The sequence below is a fragment of the Phoxinus phoxinus genome (genome assembly GCF_949152265.1).
Source record: "Phoxinus phoxinus genome assembly, chromosome: 3".
NCBI lineage: Eukaryota > Metazoa > Chordata > Actinopteri > Cypriniformes > Leuciscidae > Phoxinus > Phoxinus phoxinus.
Window position 1 is genome coordinate 43472455 of NC_136878.1, and position 24046 is coordinate 43496500.

At 41.6% G+C, this 24046-nt stretch overlaps 1 protein-coding gene across 2 annotated transcripts in view; it reads right to left on the reverse strand.

Moving 5' to 3' along the window:
• Positions 1-163: 163 nt before the first annotated feature.
• The window catches only part of arhgap31 (Rho GTPase activating protein 31), a 40924-nt gene continuing 17041 nt past the window's right edge, over positions 164-24046 (reverse strand). For both annotated transcript variants that reach the window (XM_079607088.1, XM_079607087.1), the window contains exons 2-12: positions 23837-23939; positions 23511-23655; positions 22118-22200; positions 20594-20701; positions 20125-20267; positions 16055-16262; positions 15701-15825; positions 8097-8156; positions 6733-7539; positions 4397-4533; positions 164-3408 (exon numbers count right to left, since the gene is read on the reverse strand). In XM_079607088.1, coding sequence (XP_079463214.1) covers positions 1177-3408; positions 4397-4533; positions 6733-7539; positions 8097-8156; positions 15701-15825; positions 16055-16262; positions 20125-20267; positions 20594-20701; positions 22118-22200; positions 23511-23655; positions 23837-23939 — 4151 coding nt within the window. In that variant the 3' untranslated portion in view covers positions 164-1176. The remainder of the gene's footprint in view (positions 3409-4396; positions 4534-6732; positions 7540-8096; positions 8157-15700; positions 15826-16054; positions 16263-20124; positions 20268-20593; positions 20702-22117; positions 22201-23510; positions 23656-23836; positions 23940-24046) is intronic.

Consider the following 24046-nt stretch of genomic DNA (forward strand, 5'->3'; position numbering starts at 1 on the left):
ATTTGTTTATGCCTAAAAGACAACTGTAGGTAAGTGGCAAAACTTAGCCCATTACCTTGTGTAATATATATATATATATTAATATCTGCGTTCCCTTACATTATAAATATGCAAATAGAAATATGCCATCTAAAACGCTTAAATGTATGTCACAGTGTACACATTACATGTGAAGTACTTTTATTATTTTGTTTAGAATGGACTACATACAATAAATCCAATGTGACTGAATACAAAAAGAACATATTACAAGGTTAGTGTTCTTTGGTTACAATAACTGACAACATCATCATCTTGATCTTTCATCCTTGTCTGCTTCAAAATACATTTTCAAAACTTCTCTGCTCTATGGTTTATATATAAAATACGGACAGTTTCTTTATATTCTTATTTTTTGAAACCTCACCCTATTTGTTTCATACATTTCAGTTAACCAAGTAATCAGGAGATTTGAAAATATATATAAAACTCTATATCTACTATATCCACTAGAGAAGAGAACACGGCTAGAAGCAATGTTTGAATTATTCAAGAACACTGACCTTTAAACCTTTATCTTCAAATCATTGGACTTTTACCCCAAACATTTGTACAAAGTGATTTTTACTCTTTAGAGTACAGTTTTGTATGATAAAACAAGACACTATTGAATAAATAAATGTTTGCTTTTTTGTTGATATTTTGTCAAACTATTTTAATAGTTTTATTTTCTCATTGGCTGGCATGTTGAACACCTAATTCCATCATGTAGATTTGTAGATAATTTATAAATGCTCCAACTGTAAACATAATATGATCCAATCATGCTAAAGTAACAACAGACACAAAGACCTTCAGCTCCACAGGAAGGGAATTGAGTCAATTTAAACTGAGATGTGCTTGTACAGTTTGTATTTACATATACAGTAGGAGCATGCTAAGTTTCCCAGGTTTATCTTTAGGCATGTTTCAGTTTTTCTTGCAAAGATAGAAAAAAAAATCTCTGATATAAATCCTTAGCAGCAGCATAATTTTACACAAAGCTTAATACTTACAATTCTGATTATCAAGATTAACGGCACCTTGATTTCCAAGCATCACCATGTTTTCTATAGGGTACACTGACACTCGGACACATTTGATAAGCTAGAAGTTTGCTAGTTATCACATGATGGCCAATAACATGTCAGTCTTATCTCACTCAATTTGCCTGTTACTTCTGTTGTCAAATATCATTGACCTCCTTTGTGGCTGGTAAAAGCAACTGGTTGAGGTCTCAAGCCTTTGTCCACTCTTTGGCAAAGTCATTTTATTACGCAAGGTTACCCCCTCAGGAGTTTTGAGGTTTTCAGCTAGTTCTTTTGCATAGACGTCAAATGGTGAGGCTTCAGCTTTAATGGGAGATAGGACTAGTTTACCATCTTGCCCTACCGGAGGGTAGTCCATGATTGGAAAAGGGGGACTAAACAGGATGAGACTTTGAGGTCTTGGGCGATTTCTGAAGGACGATCTCTGAAGAAGCGTTGAGCGCTCAGGTCTAGGACGATCCATAAAAGTGTCCCCGTTTGCAGACCGCTTCCTTCTCAACACTGGAAGATCGGGAATGGGTGTTGGTTTGAAATACTCATTGCATGTCGCATTGTTCGTGGGCTTCTGTCTTTGGACCCCTGATGGTGGTTCACTGCTTGGCAGCTCCTCCCTGTGGTCTTTGACTTTCTGGAGGGGAAGTGCAGGACCTGGTTTTCCCAACTTGCTCTTGGCAGGTTTCTTTTCAGGTGTACTCTTCCTGACTTGATCAGTGCTCCCCTCAAGTAGGACATGAGGTATGTGGCTGTACTGAACTTTTGGTGGAATAACAGGAACAGCTTTAGCTTGGCAGGTTTTGATCATGAATGCAGTGCGAACTGATGACACGCTGACTGGTGCAGAGTTGCGTCGCATAGGTGCCTTGGAGCCACTCAGGAACAGCTCCAACTCTAGAGATGAGCTTCCATGCTTGGCTTCATGCGTCACCCATTCCTGTGCAATTGCTTGCTTTGCACTTTTCAGATACGGACTATTTGAGATGTCTCTGAAACTTTGGTGTCCTAAATCAAGGTTTAGGGAGCATGGCCTGAGTTTAGGTTTAATGTTTTCTTGACTTCTCTCCACAATGCAGAACTCGTGGGATGTCTGTCGGTGAAATCTCTGAGAGGGAGAAGAGCGCTTCGGTTTTGCTTTGCTCAAGTCTTGCAGTTCAGTGGTCTCGTCTGAATCAGTTAATGTCGTCAATATCTTGACCTGTGGAACCTCAAGTTTGTCATCTTTCTCTCCCATCCGCTTGCGGTTATCGCTGTCAAAATGTGCAGTTACCTGTGCAGAGCAAGCTACATCTGTGTCTGCATTTTTGTTTCCTGTTGGATTTACAAAGTTTACATGTTCACAGGATGCTAGAACAGCCTCTGTTTGAGATGATGTACTGTCAATTAGCACAGTTGGTTCTTTAGCTTCATCCTTCTCGCTGTTGGGCAAATCGTCCACTTTTGGCTTATCAAGAATTTGGCTGTGAATTTCATGGCATGGCATAGTCTCTTTTGGCGTAGGAAAGAGATCCTCAAGTTTTGGTGAGTGTAGAGGGCTCGTCACCCATTGCTTGGCAGAACACAAGTCTTCCCATGGTTCAACCTGATCCAAACCACCCAAATTACTCCCCCATGTGTCTACTACGTCACCTTGGTGCAAAATTTCCAATGTGAAATGCTGTTCGTTCAGACAGGTTGAGAGTCTTTCTAAACTTCCCTTGATTCTTCCTGCTAAGTCAAGTTTCCTGGGTTCATCAATAACCTCCTTATTTCCTTTTTCACAAATATCCTTTGTTACTAATGATTCTTTTGTGTCAGAGTGAAGAGCAGTCTGAATATCTGATTTTGCATAACTGCTTGAATGATCTCTCGAGTCACTTTTGGAAGTGTTGTCTTTCTCGACAGGATCTGTTCTTAGTTCCTCTTCACTGCATGGCTCTGCATCTTGGAGAATATCGGTTTCCTTTAGGTGGAGAAATGGGGAAAGTTGTAGACTGGTTGTTATTATATTTTGTGACTCTAGTCTCTTGTGGTCTGTCCTGTCGACATCATTATCCAAGTAATTCCAGCCACCATCACATGACAACAATCTTTCAGGCAAATGCTTCATGACAGAATTAAACGTAGTAGCACCAGAATGATCAAACATCACGTTTTTGGTAAGGTCTATAAAGAGTCCCTTTGATGATGCAGGATTTGTGGGCAAACTACTTCTTCTCCGTGTTTGACCACTTAGCTTGAGACTGTCCTCGTTTCCAGTCATTTTGGTGAAGCTGGGCTTCACTTGTTCATCTAGCATATTTGTTTTAGCGTCAGTGACTGAAACTTTCTGATGCATGCCAGGCGATGACACCTCGTTGTCTACTTCCTGTCAAGCACAAAGAAACAAAAATAATAATAAAAAAGGTGAGAACTGGTTAGAGGCATTTGTTCCAGTAATATTTATGAAGCCACAATTATGTCTTTCTAAAACAGTGGGCTTAAAGGCTTACTTCACTTAAAAAATTAAAATCTATTATAATTTATCATGTCATTATGTACTTCCAAACCTATAAAACTCTTGTTTATCTTTGAAACACCAATGAAGATCACCAAACATTGACAGTTCAAAATTTCATAAAAATTGTAAATGTAATCCATATGAATTGCGCAGTCTATTGAAAAGACACGATTGCTTTATATGATGAACTGACAGATTTAATTTGTTGTTCACATACAAACAAACATACATAAAGCATTTAAATATGGAAAATTAAAGCTCAACCGTACTCGATTGATGCACATCAAGATCAAACCTCATTGGTTCTCACACCTAAAGCAAAATTCTTGAGCTTCCATTGAGTGCTTTATGTACATTCACTGATCAATGTTTATATGTGAATATATGATGAACAGATTTAATTTAGGCTTTTAAAGCCATTGTGTCTCTACAGAAGACTCTTCACGTTTAGAATGTCTTTGTCTTTATGAACTCTTTGAAGCATCAAAGTTTTGGTTACTTAGACTTACAATGGAAGGACAGAAATCTCTCAGGTTTCATTAAAAATATCTTCATTTAAGTTGAACGAAAGTTGACTGAAAGTCTTATGGCTTTGAAGCGACATGAGGGTGAGTGAATCGTGACAGAATACATAGATTATGACCTAAATATAATTTAGGAGTAGTGAGGAAGTTTAGAATAGAACAGATTAAACTGGAACCGAATAAAATAGAAAAGAATAGAAATATATATAAATATCATCTTTTCATCTTCCCTAGTTTTACAGTTTACTAGTAGTACTTAAATCTAATAACAAAAAACTACAGGGGTACAATTAATTCTGTTTAATTGATGTTTTATCAATTTCAAATCATACCAGTTTGTCCAATTTTGTTATTTCTTGTTGTGTTGATGTAGTTTCCAGTTCTTCCCCTATTGCTTTAGCCTCAGATGACACCTGAGGTTCAAAATTCTCCACACTGGCAATCAGCTCTCTCACTTCTGCATCCTTTCCTGAGAAAAATACAGATAATCAGTTAGGGTAGTAAAGTTAAAGGTGCAGTGTGTAATTTCTGCGGCAGTAGCATCACCAAACAGAATTGCTAAAATAACGTGATTGCCAAACACTTCCCTCATCAGCCATTACATATATCTGACAGTCCAGCCCAAACACACACCATTGGTTGAGGCAGTGTTGCTGTGCTGGGCTGGTCGGGATTCAAAACATGGCAATGTTTGAAAGCACCACAGTGTTAAAGGGATAGTTCACTTTAAAATTAAAATTCTGTCATCATTTACTTACCCTCAAGTTGTTTCAAACCTGTATTAATTTATTTATTCTGCTGAACACAAAGGAAGATATTTGTTACCGACATTCTTCAAAATATCTTTCTTTGTGTTCAACAGAAGAAATAAATTAATACAGGTTTGAAACAACTTGAGGGTGAGTAAATGATGACAGAATTTTAATTTTAAAGTGAACTATCCCTTTAACAACCTACAGATGTTGTACTTTTAGTTGTCTTTAAGCTAGAAAAGTATTCTAACACAGGGGAGACGACACAGACAAATTTAATCTTTAAAGGAGTACTCCGGGCAATTTTTAAGTTAATCTTGATCGTTATACCTTTGTGAGTATTGTCTATAGAAAAAAACCCGAATTGGATCGCATCGGATTGGTGCTTGCAAAGAGTGATGATCGGATTTGCTCACAAATGAAGAAGAAATGGTTCGTAGCGTAACTATGGAGAATATAGAAGATTTTGAACACATGGAAGAGGCTTTTGAGTTTGATGGTCGTCCTTATTTATTCGAACCCGAGTATACAGACGAAGAACTAGCCTCACACTCTTCACACACACGACGCTCCTCCACCTGCACGCTGCTATTTACCTTTTTCCGGCTACAATGGGAGTTCCCACAGGACTTCAGTGCGAGACTACAGCTAGCCGTCTCAAACACTATTTAGGTGAATTTAAACAATGGCTAAGTTGCTAAACGCATCTTGTTGTCATGTAAGGACCCTGTTCATGTTGGACAGACATTTTAATTGCATTTTGTGTCTGTTAAGAGGCACAAAAACACTCTTTATGAATATGCCCCCATAACTGCCGTTAGCTGAGTGAGCTCTGGGTATTAGCGGTAGCAGCTCCGTGTTGCAAGCACTAATCCGGTTCGGGTTTTTTTCTATAGACAGTACTCACAAAGGTATAACGATCAAGATTAACTTAAAAATTGCCCTTAAAAAGTTCTCCTTTAAGTTATTGATTAAAAAAATGTAGATCTGAATTATTTTCTACTTCATCTAACTGCTCAATAAATCTGATAATGGGATACACTGCCCAGCCAAAAAAAAGTGAAAAAAGCCAAAATTGTATGCACCTCTTGATGGAAGTAAATGTTGTGATGTTATTTCCATCAAGAGGCATATCAGTTTTTGGTCAAGATCTTGTATTGACAATGCAAGAGTTCAGCACTCTGTAAAGTCTCCTCCAGCACATCCCAAAGACTTTCAGTGAATTTAAGATCTGGAGCCGATTCATGTGTGTAAATGATTCTTCATGCTCCACCCAACCATTATTTCACAGTTTGAGCCTGATGAATCTTAACATTGTCATCCTGCAATATGGCCATGATGTGTCTTCATACATGAAAAGCTACACACTCCATCAATTTGGGTTAATTTGGGTTTCCAAACATATAACATGCTAGAATAATCACTGCAATAATGATCCAATCATAGACTCTTATGCATTTGCTATTAAAATCCAAACAGCGACCCTTTTTTTTTTTTGCCGGGCAGTGTATATGATAATGAAAGTATTAAAGAGTATGTCAGCATTTTTTATAATCTATATTAAAATGTAATTAATCAACTTACAAATGCAGATTTAAAATGATTCTCACTTAATTAAAATACACTTATATCCACACACACACACACACACACGTTGTGTTTTCATGTTTTAGGGGACTTTCCATAGACATAATGCTATTTATACTGTACAAACTGTATATCCTCTCCCGTTACATTAACCCTAGCCCTAAACCTGCCCGTCACAGAAAACTTTGCATTTTTACATTTTCAAAAAACATCAAGTATGATTTATAATCTGTTTTCCTCATGAGGACCAGCATTTTTTATATTTTGTCTGCATAATGTAGGGAATACCTGAACCACACACACATACACACACACTACAATGGTCATACTCTTTGTTGTCCCCAGAGTGATCGCATCTGTAATATCTCTTTCCCCCGTCTGATCCTCCTTCTCCATGGGGAAAGAGCTGCTGTTGCTATAGATACTGCATCCGCTGCCTCCGCTGCTGTCACTAAGCGGGTGCTCTCGATACCCAGCACTGTTGGTGTGAGCCGCTAGTCCAGTCTCCCAGTCTGTGAACGTAAAGTTCCCACTGCTGCCACTGATGTGGACAGGGAATCCAGCAGTGCCAATACTTTCCCTCCGATGGGCTTCCAGAGGTCCGGCCTCCTTGGGAGGCTTAAAGAGCCCCCCTAAACCCTTGTCCCGTTCTTTGCCAGGTGCCCTGCAGGGGGTGCTGTTAGAGTTAATAACCGCAGACACACGTAAAGGTACAGACACTGCAAACGGCTCGGAGATGTTGAGGGCCTTGCGTTGGTGCCGCGGGGAAGACTCCAGGGGAAACAGGCTGCCTGGAAAAGACGGTCTAGATGATCCATTGTTGGCAGATCCCGAATACAACATCCGGCGGTTTTTAGGAGATGTGGGCTGGCAGCCGCTGCGGTCGTCGCCTTTGAAAACTTTCAGCTGTTCTGGAAGAGTTTTCTGCAGTGCGGATGAAGATGGTGATGAAGAAGAGGCACTCGATGCTCCTTCTCTTTTCTCACTCAGACATCCTCCTGAAGCATTGTGAGGATCTAAGTCCGAATTTTGATCTTTTTGGTTCAGGTTGTAGTTGATATCTGAGCCCAGGGTTCGGGATTTAAGAACTGGGACGAAGATGCCATTGCTTCCTTCTGTTGGTACTTTGTCCTCATCTGAGTGGGATTGAAAAAGAGAAAACTGGTGGTGAAAGCCACAAATATACAGCAGTCCCAAAAAGCATTTTCACACTTCAGCCACACTTAAAAATGTTTGTATGACTTAACACTATATCAAACCAATTTTTAAATTATAATTAATAAAATAAAGCATTAAACTTAAACTGTTTGTCAAAGGTAGCATGACCTTAGTTAATGTTATAGGCCTTCCATCAAATATATCCACTTGAAACCAGTTGGTTTTTATTTTTATATTTCAGTCATAAACAGACTAATAAACAGATAAAAAGCCTTCTTTGAGATATAAAACCTGCCATGAGCCCATTCTGTAATACAATACATTATAACTTGCTTATAGGCTATAGGCCATTGCCACACTGACACCTTAATAAAAGTAGTGAATTAATGACTAACTTTTAAATATCGAATGCATTTTTATATTCATTTATATTATATGTATCTGTACAAATCTTTTGTTTGAAATTTTTAAGCACAAATAAAAGGCACAATGACAGCACACTGAGGTAAGTATATTTATGGAGATCTAGCCCCACCTGCTGCTGGAAAAGAACAGAGAGAATCCATGCTTTTGGATGGCCGTATAGCAGTTTTATCTGTTTAAGAGAGGAAACAAGCATTAAAACATTAATATATATACTTTTTTTGGCTTTTTACAGCTTAATTTTACCATAAACAAAAGCTAAATTAGCTATGATACGAAAATACAATTTCGAGGACGGGGTAACCTGTCACATGAGATCGTGCCAATAGCAAACCACAACAATACAATCAATTCACGATTGACAAAATCAAGTCCCGCCCTATATTTTATCTTCTTCGAGAAGCCGTGTCTCAAATAGGGTTGGGTACGACAACAGGTGTTCTGCCAAATAATGCTACCTATAATATTGTGCTACCAACACTGTATTTGCATTATTTTAAGGGTAGGTTTAGGGTAGGGGTAGGTATGAGCCTCAAACCACATAAATATGATGCTGGTAGCACAATCTGATAGATAGCATTTTTCCCTGTCGAATTGTGCTACCTGTTGTAATGGGAGTCTGCAAAATCTAACGCAGAATCACACACAAACCATTTTAAACCATTCAAGCGCAAGAAGACGTGAAAGAGAACTCAGCTCGGCACTCGTGTGCGGTTTTCTGTGCGCACACACAGATATCTGATATCCAAAGAGAACGCGCGAAAAGCAGTCTCTCATATAGTGCATGAATACTGAACTGAGTTCTCCTTCGTAATGTCACAACATAACACAACATAATGTCAAAATATCCTAATAAACAGTTGGTTATGACTTAAGTGAATGTAAACAGTTGATAACGTACTCGGTTACTAACGTAACCTCGGTTCTCTCTAGGAGAGGGAACGAGTACTGCGTCGAAAGAACGCTACGGGAAAGTATTTCTTTGTCGAGATTGAAGCCTAAAAATTAATCCTTAATTTTGTAAACATGTAAAACGCTTTTCTGTAGCATACAACCCTAGGCGGAGCAATATCGCTCACCCATTGGCTGCTCCGCCAGAAAAGCACAGCCTATGCGAGGCCAGAGACGCTGACCAATGAGGGCGCTTCGCGCCCATTCTGCGTCATCTCCCGCCGAAACAGGCGTGGCCTAGGTCTATAAATACGAGCATAGCTGTCTAACACACCGATTTTCGTCACGAAAGCGACGCAGCGTGGGCACGCACGGCATGAGACGCAGTACTCGTTCCCTCTCCTAGAGAGAACCGAGGTTACGTTAGTAACCGAGTACGTTCTCTTACGTAGAGTTCTCTCGTACTGCGTCGAAAGAACGCTACGGGAACCCCATGTAAAACGCCGTGCGTGCTCTTGGACCGACACAGACACCTAAGGGCGCGCGCGCCCTGGCATACAAGTGCCTACCCCAAGAAGTATAGGGAGAGCGGCTAAAAATAGCATCATCCCTTTATAGTAGTGCCTCTAAGGGCATAATAACATATATATGAAATATATATATATATGAGGGGTAATAGCATGCTCATGGGACACATTGTCAGTGAGTGATGCTTAAACATTGAAGTGACCTGGGCCGCAACGCGGGGCAGGAACACTAACATAGTCTTCTAGACCGAGAGCAGTTTAGCCTGTAACGCAGGAACCTCTAGGTTATAGAACCGTATAAATGTAGACGGGGAGGCCCAGCCTGCCGCCATACAGATATCTTGTAACGAGATTCCGCTATACCAAGCCCACGAAGAGGCCATGCCTCTCGTAGAATGTGCTCTGATGCCCAGGGGGGCATTCCAAACCTCTAGATGCGTAGGCTAGCGCAATGGCATCCACTACCCATCGAGATAGACTCTGTCTCGTCGCGGCTCGCCCTTTAGAGCGCCCACTGAACGAAACAAAGAGCTGCTCCATCTGTCGAAAAACAGCGGAGCGGGACACATAAGCTCTTAATGTCCTGACCGGGCAAAGGGAGCTATTTCCGTCCTCCGAGGCCGGCAGGGCCGCCAGGGAAATGACCTGAGCCCTGAACGGTGTGTTGAGGGACTTAGGTACATACCCATGCTTCGGTTTCAACACGACTACAAAGTCGTTTGGCCCGAACTCCATACAAGAAGCTCTAACTGAGAGCGCTTGCAAATCCCCCACGCGCTTCACTGAAGCGAGAGCCAAAAGAAACACGGTCTTGAAAGACAGATGTTTCATGTCAACTGAGTGAATAGGCTCGAAAGGGGCCCCTTTCATAGCGTTCAACACTGTAGAAAGGTCCCAAACGGGGACTGAAGGAGGCCTTGGAGGGTTTAACCTCCTGGCTCCTCTAAGGAAACGGACCACCAGGTCGTTTCTGCCCAGTGAACGGCCAAGCGTCGGATTAACGAACGCAGATATGGCAGCCACATAGACTTTGAGCGTGGATAGGGTTCTTCCCTTATCCAATAGCTCTTGGAGGAAGGAGAGAATCTCCGTTTCCCTGCACTGAAGTGGTGACAGACCTTGGTCTGAACACCAACCAGAGAACACCGACCATTTGGAAGCGTAGAGCCGTCTAGTAGACGGAGCCCTAGCCTGTTCGATCGTGTCTAACACTCCCTTTGGGAGGTTAGCGGGTACCCGTTTATGGCCCATACGTGTAGGGACCAGAGCTCCGGGCGAGGATGCAAAATCGAGCCCTTGGCCTGCGAGAGGAGGTCTCTCCTCACTGGAATCGGCCACGGGGCAGTACTCTTCAGTCGCATCAAAACTGGGAACCAGGGTTGATTCGTCCAGTACGGAGCGACTAGTAGCACCGCGCATCCGCTTTCCTCGATACGCTCCAGCACTTGAGGCAGGAGTGAGACAGGGGGAAAAGCATAGAGCGGACGGCGGGGCCAGACACTGGCCAGCGCGTTCGTGCTCTTTGAAAAGAATTCAGGGCAGTGAGCGTTTTCCTGGTTTGCAAACAGGTCTATTTCCGCTCTGCCGAACGTTTTCCACAGCAGACGCACTGTCTGTGTGTGTAGAGACCACTCTCCCGTCGGAACATTGTTCCGTGAGAGTCTGTCTGGGCCTACATTCAAGTGGCCTGGCACATGCATTGCTCTCAACGAGCGCAGGTTGTGCTGGGCCCATACCAGTATGCGTTCCGCTAACCTGAATAGGTTTCGGGATTTCACGCCCCCCTGGCGGTTTATGTAGGCTACTACCGACATGTTGTCCGAACGGACCAGGACGTGGTGCCCTTTTATCCGGGGACAAAAACGCCTCAGCGCAAAGTCCACCGCCATCATTTCCAGGCAGTTTATGTGCGGTAGTTTGGCTCGTTCTGGCCATTGGCCAAAGAACGGTCTGCCTTCGAGCAGTGCTCCCCAGCCTGAGGCGGACGCGTCCGTGGACACCACCTTCAGACTCGAGGAAGTCCCCAGGCTTACACCTGACCGGTACCAGTCTGACGCTCTCCATGGTGTCAGGGCTGAAATGCATTCCTGATTGACCTTGAGGCGATAACGACCGTGCAACCATGCTCGGCGCGGTACGCGCGCTTTCAACCAGAACTGCAGTGGGCGCATGCGCAGCAGGCCCAGCTGCAGTACCGCTGAGGCTGAGGCCATGAGGCCTAGCATTTTCTGAAATCTCTTGAGCGGCACTAAATGGCCGCTGCAGAAGGATTTCGCCATTTGCAGGGTGTCCTGCCTGCGCTGTGACGACAGCTGTGCTGTCATAGACAGCGAGTTCAGATCCAGTCCTAAAAAGGAGACCCTTTGACTGGGAAACAGTGAACTTTTCTCCCAATTGACTCTCAGACCTAAGCACTCGAGGTGATCGAGTATTAGTGTCTTGTGGTGAGCGAGTTCTGAAGGCGATTGAGCCAGAATCAGCCAATCGTCCAAAAGTTCAGAATTCGAAGGCCTCGGAGTCTCAGGGGTGCCAGCGCCGCGTCCATGCACACTGTAAATGTACGAGGTGCTAGGGATAGGCCGAATGGCAGGACTGTGTACTGATATGCCCGGCCCTCGAAGGCGAATCTCAAAAATCGCCTGTGACGTGACGCAATTTGTATGTGAAAATACGCGTCTTTCAGATCTATCGCCATAAACCAGTCTCCTCGGCGAATCTGCGCGAGGATTTTTCTGGTCGTGAGCATTCTGAACTTTCGCTTTGCTAGCGCTTTGTTCAGACGCCTTAGATCCAAAATGGGTCTGAGACCCCCGTCTTTCTTGGGTACCAGGAAATATCTGCTGTACCAACCCCCTTCGCTTTGAGCTTGAGATAAAGGCTCTATGGCCCCTTTGCTCAATAGCTTCGCTATTTCGGCTCGAAGTAGATGTGCTACTTCTGTTTTTACCGTGGTTTCGACTTTCTCCGTGACACGGGGAGGGCGTCGATGAAACTGTAGCGAATAGCCTCTTTTTACAGTCTCTAGCACCCATTCTGAGACCCCGGGAAGTCTTTCCCATGCATCTGCACGTGTGACTAGGGGTTGAATGTAATCTGGGCCCTGGTCGCGAAATGACGGCGACACAAGAGCAACCGTGTGCTGTAACATGGACGCCGTGGCGTCTGAGGCGGGGGGCATGTTTAACACAGTATGCATCCCGCGCGCGCTCGGCTCTCTGAGTTGAGAGAGAGCGCGCGGGGCGAGCCCCGTAGGGCTCGTTATATTTGTGAATAAACGTGGGCGCTTGGTGGCGGGCACATTTATAACACCGGGGACACTGTGTTTGTGTACTGACTGACCGTTCGTTAGTTTCGTTTTTACAGAAACCGCGGAACGTGCAGTATGTAGTGGTTGTGGGCACTGGACAGTGGGCACGCTCACTACATGTAAAGCACAATCGGCATGAGCCGATTTTATGTGTGCAGACCCTGTGTTGTTCAGGGCTGTGCTTGCACGGGTTGAAAAACCGGGCTCTGGTCGCGAAATGGCGGCGACACGAGAGCAGTCGTGTGCTGTAACATGGGCGCCATTGCAGCGTGATGCGGGGGCGCGCTTAATCGAGCGGGCAGCCCGCGCGCGCTCAGCTCTCTCAGCTGAGAGAGAGAGAGCGCGCGGTGCGAGCCCCGTACGGCTCGGCATGTTTGAGAATAAATGTGGGTGCGTGAACGCGGGTACATTTATAGCACTGGGAAGTACTGTCTATTAGAACTGACTGACCGTGCATTGGTTTCGTTTCATAGAAACCGTGTGACATGTAGCTTGTAGTGATTGTGGGCGCTTGAAAACGGGCACGCTCACTACATATAATGCACAATCGAAATGAGTCGATTTTATGTGTGCAAGCCCTGTATTGTGTGGGGCTGTGCTTGTGTGTACAAATGGGCACTGGGTCGTGGGCATACAGTTACACACATTACATCATCGGCCGTGGCCGGGACACCGTGTAGCACAGAGAGTACTGTCTATCAGAACCGACTGACCGTGCATTCGTTTCGTTTTTACAGAAACCACGGGACATGCAGTGTGTAGTGATTGTGGGCACTGAAAAGCGGGCACGTTCACTAACTTACATGTGAAGCACAACCGACATGAGTCGATTTTATGTGTGCAAGCCCTGTATCGTGTAGGGCTGTGCTTGTGTGTACGAATGGGCACTAGGTCGTGGGCATTACGGATACACACATTACACCATCGGCCGTGGCCGGGACACCAGAAAATACATTTTCAGATTTACCTGGGGCGTCGTGAAAACGGCGTCTGTGTGCAGGCAAACGGGCATTGATGCCGATTTGGTGACTGCAAAATACACTGGCACGGTCGCGTATGTTGGGACTGTGCGAGCGAGACATTTTAGTGAAATCCGGCTGCGGCGGGATTTTAACACTGTAGCTTTCCTCGAAGCAGAAGTGCGCATCCTGGCTGAAAGCGGGGCTTTCCGGGACTCCGCGATTTCTTCGTGAATTCAGGAAGAAAAAGGCGCGGGTCGTGAGGACGGTAACATACGTTCCTCTGCAGAAAAGCAGCCATCCAGCCGGTAAGCGCATCGATGCTGGTCTTTCTCCGTCGACGCTCACGAGCGGCGGGGGAGGGGAGATCCTCGGAGCTCGCCCATCCCTCGCTACCCGAAGCGAGGAGAGAATAGCAGTCGTCCTCCACAGATGCGGCTTCACCCTCGTCCATGACGGACGCGGCGGCACTCAGCGGCCCTTGTCCGTCGGTCAGAGAGTCCAGCGAAGCGGGCGGAGAAGCTGGCGGCAGCAGCGGCGAGCACCTCGTGGTGGAGGGAGGTTCCGGGCTCCGCTGAGCACGGCGCTTTTCACGGCGCGGCACTACAGCGGGCGGAAAGATGCAGCTTCAGTAAAGAACGCCAGGCGAGTCCGCAGAGTCACCGTAGGCATCAAATCACAGTGATGGCAGCCGCCATCGACGAGAGCTGAAGCACGTGGTCCCCGTCGCTGAGCCGGGCTCTACACGAGCCACAGGAGGTACGAGACATCTTGAAAAAGACGCTCGGCTCTTTTAGTGGTGGAAAAACTGTGTGTCGCTACGGCGAACACACACACAAAACACACACACATAATGTAAAGGATATTCCACGCCGGAGAAGCGCAGCAGGGAACGGCGGCTGAAGGCGGCGAAGACGGCGGCTTCAGGTAAAAGGCTCGTCCTGCTGAGGTGCTTGTTTCCAAACGGCTGTGGCGGCTCGAATCCAATCCAACGATGCGTGCAGCTTCGTGAATTTAGAAAAATCGGTGTGTTAGACAGCTATGCTCGTATTTATAGACCTAGGCCACGCCTGTTTCGGCGGGAGATGACGCAGAATGGGCGCGAAGCGCCCTCATTGGTCAGCGTCTCTGGCCTCGCATAGGCTGTGCTTTTCTGGCGGAGCAGCCAATGGGTGAGCGATATTGCTCCGCCTAGGGTTGTATGCTACAGAAAAGCGTTTTACATGTTTACAAAATTAAGGATTAATTTTTAGGCTTCAATCTCGACAAAGAAATACTTTCCCGTAGCGTTCTTTCGACGCAGTACGAGAGAACTCTACGTAAGAGAACTGTATATTGGATCCGTGCAGCTCTTAAAGTGACAGCAGCCTAATATACCTGATGCCATCTGTCTGTGTCATTAACGTTAAACAAAGAACAAAATAAAATGAAAATTGCACACTAATCTGGACTTTAACAAGGATTCATTTATATTTTATTTATAAATAAAAATCTATGCGGTGTTATTTTGCATTTGATTTCAATTTCTGAACCTGAACTTTGTATTCATCTATAAAGTTGTATTTATCTGTGCCATTGCTTCCTTGAGTAATGTGTTCAGGCTGCTGATTTGTGTTTACAGTAGTTTACAGAGTGTTTTGCAAAACGGCACAGAATAAATATGACTGATATCTAAATGTTTGACTTCAAAAATTTTTTTACCTAATCAGAATTGCTCAAATTCAAACAATACCCAACCCTAGTCACAATAGGGAAGAAAAGATGATCACAACTTCCGTTTCATGCAGACTTTAATGTTTATTGTGCAATCTTTTTAAAATATGCATATTTTTGTTATATATATATAATAAAACCCACAATAATCTCTCCAGTTAGTAAAGAAAGCCTTTGTCTTCTGCATATCAACACGTCTGTACAAAATACTATTTCAAAATACAAAAAAAGGGATTTTTTTTTCTTTTCTATTGACAAAGAGCTTCCCATTTTTATCTTTGTTTTGTTTTTTGGATGTTTCCTTCTCTTTCTTTCTTACCTGAGGAATTTTGGCCTCTCATAAAGACACTCCCATTGCGACTCAGTTTCCCTTTGGAGTCGTTGACCGATCGTCCAAGACTGAAGATGGACTTCCACTTCTTAGATTTTCCTGAGAATTTTCTTCTGTGTTGTGAGAAGGTTTATGAATGTTTGAGAATGTAATGGAAATTGTAAACATGTAGAAATGTTTAACAAATGCTGTTCTCTGGGTTTTAAAAAGCATTACTGGTTTACTGTAAACAGTGACAGTTTATGTATGCCTATACAGTTTCAACACTGTTAATGTTTAAACCTAAAGTACACATGCTAGGAGAGTGTGTAGGCGTGCATGTATGTATGGTATATATCAAACCTGCTGTCAGACAGATCTATTACTGTATGATACATCGCCGCAGTGCTGGTATCTGGAAGGCTGTTCTCTCTTTGCCTCTCTCTCATTGCTGGATGGTTGGGACTGAGAGAGCGAGCCTGTGCTTCCTCAAGACTCATGAGCTTCATGGGGCCGCACTGTGTGCTGGCGGGCAAGGTGGCGTACTTCTCCCCACAGGCCATGCTAGGGCCTACAAAACCATAAAAACAGTTGCATGTAGCACGTCTTGAGAGTAAAAAACTTGTGAAAACACATGCTTATTCTAGATCATCGAGTCATGGCTGCATGAATAACATTTAAAACGTATTTTCATCCAGTGTCCAGTATTATTTATATTACAGTTTTTATTATAGCATGGTCTGTCTGAAAACTCGATTGAAGTGCTTACACACACACACACACACACACACACAAGATTGATTGCACTACTGCACACTCACTACATTATATTACTCCGCAAAGAGGTTGTAACGTTGCTGTTTTTCAAGTAATTCAACTCACAGCTTCATTCCAGAGAGACAATGAACAGAGGGAATTCACACGCATCCCTCTCTCTCTCTCTCTCTCTCTCTCTCTCTCTCTCTCTCTCTCTCTCTCTCTCTCTCTCTCTCTCTCTATATATATATATATATATATATATAGGCTAATTCAATCAATTTACACTACTTACTTATCAAGTGTGCATCAAGTGATTTAAATGCACTCTGAACACACATCGATGGTTCTTTGCCTCCATGTCGTGCATTAAAATCGCTTAATGCACAGCTAGCCGTGGATTATCCCTTACTTAACTCTTTACATTGCCGGAAGCTTTCGGCTTTCCGTGTTTTCAATGTTATTACGCTGTTACGCATCTTCTATAAGAGTACTGAATCTCCGGATCAAAACACAGGTGAAGAAGAAGCAGAATCAAGTGTAAAGCAATTGTAGTTGTTTGTTTTTTTTAAACATGATTTTCTCAGCTTTTTGTTCAAAAGTATAAAACTTTTTTTATGAAACTTACCCACATTCAAGTGTTGATAAAAACAGAATGCATGAAGCTAGAATAAAACGTTTTTTTGTTTGCTTGTTTTTAAAGCAGAGGCTCTGTTCTTTCTTTTGATATATTTAAAATGTACGGATATATATACAACAAAATATTCTGAGGGCCATGAAAGTTTTGTGAACGTGATCAAAAATGCTGGCGGGGAAAGAGTTAATATTTTGAATTAGCTTTTATATGTTCAGTTTTCAGTAGTTTTCAGTCAACTCAACTTATAGTAATTGAGTAATGTCCTTTGTCATTTTCATTAATATTATTTAGGTTGAATTTATTTTAAGTTCAGTTTTAGTTTTATTTATTTAAAATTAATAAAGTGAAATTTACATTTAGTAATTCAACTTACACTTATCTCAAAAAGTTGCCAAGGACAATTTCTAATTTTCTAACATTTATATTTTATTTTATTTAAGCTTCATTTCAATTAACAAACATGTTATTAGTATTTTTAGCTTTAATTAACGATACCCTGTTTTCATCATACAATATCAACTCAAAACACATTTTGTCCACAACTTTATACACCTTTAACACGGTAAACAACAAATTAAAACACAATTGCTTGTGTGCAGCCATTACCCGTTTGCTTTTTCATATGTAACTTGCCTATTGTTTTGCTTGTCCATTTTTGGCTGCAGATCTCATGCCATTGTGTATACACCCCACTCCACATCTAAGACCCATTTCCTGACTTTATCATCACAGTTGCCACGAATAGCACAGTCAAACTTATTTAGAAGATATTATTAATGTATGCAAACACCCAGAGGAAAATTGTATTGTGCATTAGTTGCGCGTTCTCAGCAAATTGAATTGCAATCATACTAATATGACATACTTTATTTCTGGTCAGCACCCTCGTAGGCAGATTTCTAAACGGGAGTATTATTAGAAAAGCAGAGCCTAATGCAAAAGCTTCAGGAGAATGGGATAAAGCAAGCACAAGTCCCCTGATCAAATTATCACAAGCTGTGTGAGACCGCATGGCTTTCCACTGAGCATAGACTACAACTGTATGCTAATTACCTTAATGAGCTGTAATTTCCAATTACTGTATATTTTGTTTTGATTTGTACAGCATGGTTACAGAATATGCCCAGATGGTTTACATTAAAAAGATAAAAGATCTTCTCTCTGCTTCTCTTCTCATTCAAAAATTACACATTTCATTTCTGAATGAAAGTTTTTAAATGACTATACTAACAACATCTGGCACCTTTGCTCACAGCACAGCTATTTAAAGATACAGCGCATAGTCCGTTCATTGTGACTGCATTGCTCCTGTTATCCAACAACTTAACCTGTTAAATGTCATACCCGTTTTTGAGCATAGATCTGAACTTAAATGTTTGTAATTCATGAATGCTTTGAAATAAGGTTGAAAAAACACATAAAAAAAAGACTTTTCTGTTTTTAGTACATCGTTGTCACGTAAACGTACCTTAAAATAGCTAGAAAATCAAATCCATACGTCTAACTAAGTTGTGATCCAAATGTAAAAAAAAATTAGCCCAACCTAAAGGATTTAAAGTTCTGTTTCAATGTTAAAGGCACACTATGCAGTTTCCGTTTTTGTCAGCGACCGCTAGAGTCGCAGTGGAGTACTTGTATTTAACGTTACTGTCGTAAATACCACTCACACACGGCCTGATCCCCTCTTCATTTTCTTCGTAGACTGCCATGTTTCTGAAATGCGTGCTAGTGTCTTCCATAGAGGCTGCTTCATATGTTGTTGATGTATGTGCTGTAAAGCAAGTCATGATTCTCGCGATATTTGGCGGGGCGCCACCTCTCAAACTTGCATTGCTGGTTTTGCCAGCGGCTTGGCGCTTCACCCCCCCCCCCCCTCCCCCTCCCCCTCTGCTTTGCTATCGGGATGATTTGACCTACTACGAGTTCGTTTACCATCAAAATGTCTTCTAAGCGGTTATATTAAGGATTCAAATCCTGCACAGTGTGCCTTTATGGCGATTTCCAATTTCAAAGCGTTTTTCACAGGATAAATATTGAGGGCCCCATTTTAACGATCTGAAACGCAAGTAACTTTGTGGGCGGATCCCGGGCGCTGTTGCTATTATACCCGCGGGATAAATGACTCTTGCGCCCGACGCAAATCTAAAATGGGTTGGTCTGAAGTAGCTTCATTACTCATAGGTGTGGTTTGGGCAGAACGTGAAATAAACCAATCAGAGCGTCTTCTCACATTCCCTTTAAGAGCAGGCACGCTTGTTCCATGGCGGATTGCTATAATACTGGCGGATTTGCCAGACACACGCCAGGAGCGGTTCACAGCCGAGGAGACCGACATTCTCATCGTAAAAGGGCAGTAAAAGACAGAGAAGTGACATTGTATAGGGATGATGGGAGAAACCCACCCAAATTAGCTTCGGTTAAACAGGTGTATAATAATTTGGGTAAATGTGTAAGATAGATTTATGCCTATTTTTTCATATCTTCATGGACACAACAATGATTTCCCTTGTGTGTTAATATTTTTCCTTGTAATAATGTATGATTTGCAAAAATTAAAACTGCTGCGTCTGTGTAGATTAGAGAATCAAAGTGTTTGCGCGTTGTTCACACGCTACATAATGGACAAGCATGCGCCCTTAAAATAGCATCCGACTAACGCGCAACGCGCCACTGTCTTTAGACTGGGTTTTTCCTGGTTAGTGGCGGAATTGTTTTCTGAAACTGCAAAATAGCACCAGGGAACGTTTGTGCGGGAACACGCTCCTCTTTTCACTGAACCGCCCCCTCGAGCGCAAGTTCATTCCCTAATTTACCGACGTGCGTCTGTGGAGGGAAAAGTCCGCTGTGCGCGGGTGCAAAATAGGAATGATACATGCGTCGGTGTACAAAGTCAATTGCACTGGGTGCAAGATAAGGCCCTGAGTGTTTAAGCTTTCGAATGATACCAAATGTAAACTAGAATATTATGATAGGGGAAAAGCCAATAAATAAAAAAACGCTACCAGCAAACTGACAGTTGGCAGGCTAATGCTAGATGTACCTTCTCTGGACTTGAAGGGCTGAAGCTCCTGGCTGAAGATTTGCTGAGTGTGGTTGAGAATGAACTCCACAACTGACTGCTGGATCCGCACCTCCTGAAACGCTATATCACCGTTGCAGGACGGCACCTCCACCTCCTTCGAGCTAGACCAAAAGATAAGAGAGTACTTAATAGAAAAGCATGTTTATTTGGTGGATTGCAATGAAGATAATGAATAAATCATCAGTCTTTGTGAGGAATAACAGCACGTAGCATGAATGCCTCTGAAGAACGTAACCCATTCATCATCAACAATCATCAACAGACAAGTATAATAATACCATGAATATGATAATTATATAATTGTATTTACTCCTATGAGTTCCCTGTGGACCCTTTACATATTTGTGGTATAACCAATTATATGACTCTCCTACAGAATTATTTAGAGAATGAATAATTAGTGTATGAAATGAAAGTAAAAGCTCACCGGAGTAGATTCGGAGCCCACACCAGGGCAAGATTGCGAGCATGCATGTTGGTTTGGTGACTGAGAGTAGCTAAATGTGCCAAATGTTTGGTGAGGTATTCCAGAGTTCTAGGAAAGCAGAACAAAATACAGCCATTATATTTAATTGAATGTTTATTACTCATTATTCACAATGTCTCCATTTCAAGAAACATAGTTGAAAAAGTAAAATAATTTCCTTTCAGGTTCACATCTACATTACACTTTGACTTGGTATTTTTACAACAAGGGTCAGTTCACCTGGAAATAAAAAATCTTGCACTTTTTCATTTTATGTAAATCTGTATAACTTACGTTTTTTTTCCTGTGGAAAACAAAAGGAGAAAATTGGACTAATGTACTCTATTCAAAGCAATTCCAATGAATAGAGCTTGCAGAAAGGAAGTCATAAAAGTATCATAAAAGTAGTTAATATGACTTGTGTCATTGTCTTTGTAAGTCATAACTTTTTTGTGATTGTGAAAAGCGCTATACAAATAAACGTGAATTGAATTGTATTAAATAACTTAGTCTGATGAACAGACGGACACTTAAATCGTTATTCACTATAACAAACATTCATAGACATCGTCGCAAAGTTGTGTTTAGATCTACAGCTCTCGACCCGCAGTTAGAAGCAGTTTCTCAAGACAAGTAAACTTAAAGGGATAGTTCACCCATAAATGAATATTCTGTCATCATTTACTCACCCTCAAGTTGATTCAAACCTGTATGAGTTTCTTTCTTCTGCTGAACACAAAAGAAGATATTTTGAGGTAACCAAACAGTTGATGGACCTCATTCACTTCCATAGTAGGGAAAAAAATTATAATAAGGAAGTCAATAGAGCCCATCAAATGTTTGAAAATATCTTCTTTTAAGTTCAGCAGAAGAAGAAGAAATCGTTTTCTTATTTTTTTAATTTTTCACTTTAAATAGATTATGCTCTTTTTTTCATTGCAATGGAATGAAATTAGCAATAACAATCTGGCATTCATTCAATCCCAGCAGATGCTATTACTCCACCACCCGCAAGGATATTTTTTTTTATCATCGTGGTTCGAACATCTGATCTTTGCTATGGTTTCGAGAAACAATTGTGACTAGCTAGTTTATTTGTACAATAACGCATCATGGAAAATAAGCAGCAATAATAGTCATCGTACGGGAAACGTACCTCAAATCGTACCTTAGATTTTGTGAGCATTAAGTCAAAAGAATAGATGTTTCATGAATAACTTCTGTCGCAATACAAGAACTAGGGCTGATGTCAAGATTTTAGTCCATAAGAAAGAAAACATTTTATGATGCTTTTTTTGTCGTTTGACAGCCCCATTATTATTAACTTCCATTATATATTAAAAAGACTCAAGGATATTCATCAAACGTTCACCTTTTGTGTTCCCAACAGAAGAGAAGTCATACAGGTGTAGAATGACGTGGGAGTAAATAGACAGATAAAGTGTACAGAATAAAGCCACATATTAAAATAAGCCTCCGCTGTACCTGAAGTGTGAAACGGGAAGTTCGTTGATGGCACTCCGGATGTTTCGGAGCCGCTCCTGCTCCTCTTTAACTGACATTGCAGCCTTTGCACAAAAATACAGATGGAGGAACATTAATTCCTGGATGCAGGAGAACATTGTTTTTCAATGTTTTTAATATTTGTCAATGAACACACATAAGTCAATATGTTCATTATGGATCACCTGGACATCACTTGTATTTTTATAGCTAAAAATAATTTCAAATATGGTAGTTAGTTGCAGTGGTCCAGGTAAAACTAATCAAATGTGTATATCCTATTATTTATACAACTACGGGAAATACACATTCAACTTTTATTGGTTTTAACCCTGTAAAGCCTGGCATATTAAAGAATAGTCTGAAAAAAAATATATTTTTAAAAGGAACAGTTTATTAAACCTTTAGACAAAATATTTAAAACAAAATACAAAAAGTTTGCTATATTTGAGTATTATATTTGATACATCTGGCTTTTATGTCTCATATGATATTGTGAGAATATGGAAAAGTGAGATGAGATTATCTTGTAATGTAAATCAATGAGATCTTTATAACTGTATAGCAGCTACTTGCATAAAATGTAAATCAATATTAGTTGTCTCTGTATCTACCTATAATATGGCTTAAGATTATATTTAAAGGCTTAGTTTTATGATCAAAGCTTCATAGTTTTTATTGTGGGGGTAAAACGATGCAATTCAATACGTCAATGATGATTGAGAGAGGAACAAATACACTTCTTCCTCAAAAGCCTGACTAACATGATTTTGCTCAAAAGAATGGATGATTAATGGATAATCAAGGAAGTTGCTTCAGTCCAGTCCAGTGTTTCTCTTGAAATATTACTAACAATATAAAAGTTATTCTTAAATACATTTTTATAAAAATCAGCCAAGATTTCACAGCAAAAAGATTATACTAAATTTAGTTCATAAAATGATGAACTATCAATCAGAGCGTGTTAAAGTAGAAGAAGAAACTGATGAAGTAGTAGTTTTTCAGCAACGGTTTTATCTTGTTGATAAATGTAGAGGTCCTAGTAATTGGCATATCAAATATGATTCAGTAGCCTAGTCTTTATAGGGTAATTTGTTTATTTTTTGACGTTTTAACCTCTTTGCATTCCTGAACTCTTAAGGTGTTTTCAATTTATTTGTCTCCTTCTTTCCTGTCTACATTGGGCTGCTTACTTTCCCCCGTCCTCTTTGTATAGTTCTGTATCCGCTGTCCTTAAAATAAAAGTCACTTCTTGTACACAAAAACTGATTATTTTTGTACCGTTTATTTAAGACACTAAGCCACTGTATCAGATGCAACTATATCACTCTTCTATTCTGCTCAAGTCTTTTGATTTTCTTGCTCACAAACTTACTGTAAATTTCTTGTAGAGTTCATAAGTGAGGAGAGGGATGGGAAGCTCTCTGAAGTACAGCTTACATAAAGAGCCAACGCAGTGGATATCCTGAAGATACACTTCTTTAGTGAGGTCAGGACAGAGTTCAGAGCAAAACTCCTGTCTGCGCGCACACACACACACACACACACACACACACACACACACACACACACAGAGAGAGAGAGAGAGAGAGAGAGAGAGAGAGACAAACACGCATTTACTACAAAGTATTGATTGTTGCAAGGGTTTCCCTCCATCCAAGTTCCAACACAATTGTATGCACGAGTCTAAAACTGGCCAACCTGAGTCTTTGAATGTTAGATGTGATTCCTGAGAGTCTGTAGATTCCATCCACAATCCCATGTTTCTCTATGAAGTCCGCACAAGTCTTCAGGACGTGAGGAACTAGACAAAAACAAGACAAATTCATCACCAGTCATTCAGATATGTCAAAAAAAGCTACATTGAAAGAGTAGTTCACCCAAAAAAGTACATTTTTGTCATCGTTTAAT